Source organism: Drosophila subpulchrella, chromosome 3L (assembly GCF_014743375.2).
Source record: "Drosophila subpulchrella strain 33 F10 #4 breed RU33 chromosome 3L, RU_Dsub_v1.1 Primary Assembly, whole genome shotgun sequence".
Taxonomy (NCBI): Eukaryota; Metazoa; Arthropoda; class Insecta; order Diptera; family Drosophilidae; genus Drosophila; species Drosophila subpulchrella.
In genome coordinates this window covers 26,709,488-26,713,259 of record NC_050612.1, presented here as the reverse complement: position 1 = coordinate 26,713,259, position 3,772 = coordinate 26,709,488, and the positions used below count along the sequence as shown (strand labels likewise).

The 3,772-nt window shown below is 40.2% G+C and overlaps 1 protein-coding gene across 1 annotated transcript; it reads right to left on the bottom strand.

The window, feature by feature from the left end:
* Nucleotides 1–1,319: 1,319 nt before the first annotated feature.
* On the bottom strand, nt 1,320–3,173 carry LOC119553971 (odorant receptor 67c). Its single transcript, XM_037864676.1, has 4 exons — nt 2,374–3,173; nt 2,122–2,320; nt 1,910–2,065; nt 1,320–1,854 (listed from the first exon to the last, which is right to left on the bottom strand). Exons 1-4 carry the CDS (start codon nt 3,171–3,173, stop codon nt 1,795–1,797), a joined length of 1,215 nt encoding a protein of 404 aa, XP_037720604.1. The 3' UTR covers nt 1,320–1,794.
* Between the last annotated feature and the right edge of the window lie 599 nt (nt 3,174–3,772).

Below are 3,772 nucleotides of genomic sequence, written 5' to 3'. Positions count from 1 at the left end.
AAGGGGAGGAGTCAGGCCAAGGGAAGCTTGAAAAGAAACAGAGCTGGAAAAATATAAAAAAGGAAGAAAATAAAAAGTAAATTCAAAGCAAACGAGACTAAAATTATAAAAATTGCCCTCCTGGTGGTTCAGAGTGTGCCTGTGCCCCCATCCAAAGTTCCATCCTGCTGCTCCTGCCGACGATGATGATGATGGTGATGGTGATGGTGATGAGGATGATGGCGATAAGGAGGATGAGGAGGAGGGGGAGGAGAAGGACCTAGAGCAGGACCAAAACGAAACGAACGCGATTCCAATACGGGACATGAACGTCACTGAGGGTGGATGGTCCGAGTTTCGGTTCGGGTTTGAGTCCATGTCCTGGGGGTGGTACATAAGGACCTCTCCTTTATATGCAGGAGCCATTATATACACACAGGCACTCGCTCCTTCGCCTTGTGTACACACTATATAGCAATGGCCCGCAGCGTCAATGGACCAAAATAATAACGACTAACGGCCTGTTAAGGGAAAATGCAACGAACTGTTGGTGAGGGGGTGGGGTTGGTTGCGGGGAGGGGGCGGCGGAGCGTTGGGTGGTTGGGGGCTGGGTGGCCAAGGTTTTTTAAGTGGTCGCGCGTGACGTGCACGTCGAAGAAGTACACTGAGAAAATATTTGAATATGTTTCATTTCAAGTTTTGAAAACCGATTGAGATTAGAGGTGTAAATAAAATTTCAAACCTAATTAAGATAATTTTCAGAAAGAATAAGACGTTATATTGTCATTAATTTAATGTTCTAATTAAATATAACCAATATTTGTTAATATTTTACTTATAAAGCTTTTTAATTGGGGAATTTATATTTTTTTTTCAACGTATTTTTCACCGAATTTTTCATGTTTATCAAATATGCTTTTTATAAACTTTTAAATTTTACCAATATTTGTACCCGAATCAAAATAGGAGGACATTATGCATGAATTAATGATTTAATATAATCTTTAGAACCACTTTAAGCACCTATCCCTTTTTCTCAGTGTATAGGGCGGTGGAGTGTTCGAAAGCTGGGATATGGAGAGCATCTCCTGCTGACGTGGTATTTGCCAGCTCCGACTCTGATCGGTTGGCCGCCATGGCAAAACAAATTTTTATACCACCCCCGCCCACTTATTTGCACACAAAACTCTTGTTACTAGCTGCCATTATGATTTTGAAAAGCCATTGCCATTCCACCCACCCTCACACTCGACCATTTTTTTTTTACACCCACTCCGCTTCATTTTTGCTCATTGAAAAACTGTGAAATTTTATAATAAGCATTTTTTTGTTGGTTGTTGCTGCCAGATTATTGTCGATGATTGTGATTGCGTTTTATGTTGTTCCTTTTATTACCAGGTCAGAACGGGGGTCTTTTTTTCGTAGGCGGATGGGAGCCCCATTTGCTGCTTTTATTTGCGTCCCCGTTCTTGGCGTTCTTTTTTGTGGACTGTGCTGTAATATTCCTTTTGAAAAAAATTATTATTTTGTTTGCCTCGTGTGCCTCTCTACTGTTGCCGGATTTTTGTGCTCGGCCAGGCGCTATTGGTCTCCATTTAAGCTTATTAATTTTAAATGCGATTTTTAATTAAATATTATCAAAGCGTGTCGAGGGCGTCATTAAGTTCGAAAGCTTCTGATGTAGCGATTGGCGTTGCATTGCAGGGAAGAGCTGTGTAGGGTAGATATTTGAAGAGATGTTAAAAATCCCTTTTTACAAATCGATTCACACCAAGTTGGCGATTTGAGAAGCGCGGAGAGGGGCGCTTTGAGCAATCAATTATCGCTGTATGTGGTTCTCAGTAAGGCAAAGAATTGATACGACATGCTGATAACCTGCGGAAAAGTTGGTATAGTATAAAATTGTAAAATTCTTTTTAGTTTTTAAAACCTTCATATAGGTAACCAAAGATATGGGTGGAAAAGTGGGTGGTCTTATTGAAGCCGGCTTCTGACTTCGCATAATCAGCAGCTTTAGCATGCTGCAATAGCTTTTGCTGCACTGGAACCATTTTTGATTGTAAGCAGCATCTCCCACTCTCAAGCTCTAAAAAGGATATTAGTGTGGAAGGAATAATATTTCATATTTCACCTTAAACTCACCGCAGCAATTAAAGAGTCTCCATAGTAGCACACCATAAATACTTGCACCATTGAGGTCATCAGAAAAATGCAGTAAATAATAATGACCTCTACAGTGGATTCGGTGACCTGAAAGGCGATGAAGCAAATCTGCATAGAAGCCATCAGGAAATTTAGCAGAAGGGAGAAGCTATATAGATCGTTGACATGTTCGCAGAGTCTAGGGAAAAATATATTAATTATTATAGTCCAAATGAGAGATATTTCTCTTACTTGAGGCACTTGTCGTGATATCTAATGATACCAATGAGGAATTCTTTATTTTCCTTGTCCTCCTCCGGTTTACAGGGATGCTCCTCCAATCTTATAGATATATAGTTGAAGTGCATGCAAATCTGGGTGATGACAACGACGAGCAAGAGATCGGCGCAGAGAAAAGCTATACCCGCTAGATAGGCTCCATGAGCTATATCCCAGTACACGATCCAGTAAACCAAATTACTGCTCGTGGCATCGAAGGGAAACCAAATGAGGAAACCGAAATTACGATCAAAGGTCTCGTAGCCCATAAAATTAAATTTCACAGAGGCCTTAATAGCCGGGTAAAAGGAAAAAGTAGTCGTATATGCCAGGCAGAGAAAGGTGAAAATATTGATCACACGCTTCATGGTCTTCTCAAAATCTGACAGTCTATATTCCTTCTGTTTCTCCAGGCTCTTTGGATGCATTTCCTCTAGGTCATCGAGCAGCATAATCAATGTTTTCTTGCCTTTCACCATGGCGACTTGCTTAAAGTCAGACACTAGGGAAAATCCAATGCAGGGAGCCACTGCGATGGCCAAACGAATGGTCTCAAAGTCCTGAATTGATTTGTAGAAAAACACCAGTTCACCGATGACCAGCAGATTGAAGTTGATAAAACCCGCATATAGATAGATCTTAAGCAGAAGGGATTTCAATGGATTGGTGGAGCGATGGGCGTAGATATCCTCTCCAATGCTCCGGTAAAACTGCACTGGCACTCGCATCAACTCCATAAAGGTCCTGGGTGAATTTTCCACTGGCTTTTCCATTTTATATTTAAGTTTTTTTTTGTTAACTTTACCGAGAAATTTCGAACTGGAACTGTTTGTGGTCAGTCCTTCGCGTTGGTCTTATATAGTGGGCGGCAGTGGGCGTGTCTGACAAGTTTTTTCTGCCCCATCATGTCGCGCCTTGAAAAGTGTTGATAATTGTGCCTAAACTTTTAACTAACCAATGTAATTAGCTGTGAACTTTTCTCACTCTGTGGAACCAGCTGAAAAGGTTCTCAAAAGGAGGAAATCAGGGGACTGGTGAAACAGGACTCGACCTTCACCGGCCGCTAATCAACGTGAATTGCAACAAAAGATGTCTCCATCTTGCCACCTGTGATAATTAGGCGATACACTGAACAAAAAATTATAGAATATTGATTGTAATATTTAACAACATTTTACAACAAATGTGAATACAAATTTATAGAGTACCCTACATTATTTTGTACATTTCTGAACTTTTTATTTACGATTGTACCTCGAGATTTGGGATGTTTAATTTAAGTGGGGCTTCATTTTTAAATGTTTGCATATTAAATATTACTAATAGTTATATACAGTTAGCTTAGTTAGTTTAGTTTTCATACGTTTTAGTT

Excerpts from the sequence above, each read along its gene's own strand:
- LOC119553971 (XM_037864676.1), bottom strand. The coding sequence starts at position 3,173 with ATGGAAAAGCCAGTGGAAAATTCACCCAGGACCTTTATGGAGTTGATG. Across the intron at positions 2,066-2,121 it reads GAGACTCTTTAATTGCTGCG|AGCTTGAGAGTGGGAGATGC; the intron begins GTGAGTTTAAGG and ends TATCCTTTTTAG. Across the intron at positions 1,855-1,909 it reads CTTTGGTTACCTATATGAAG|GTTATCAGCATGTCGTATCA; the intron begins GTTTTAAAAACT and ends ACTTTTCCGCAG.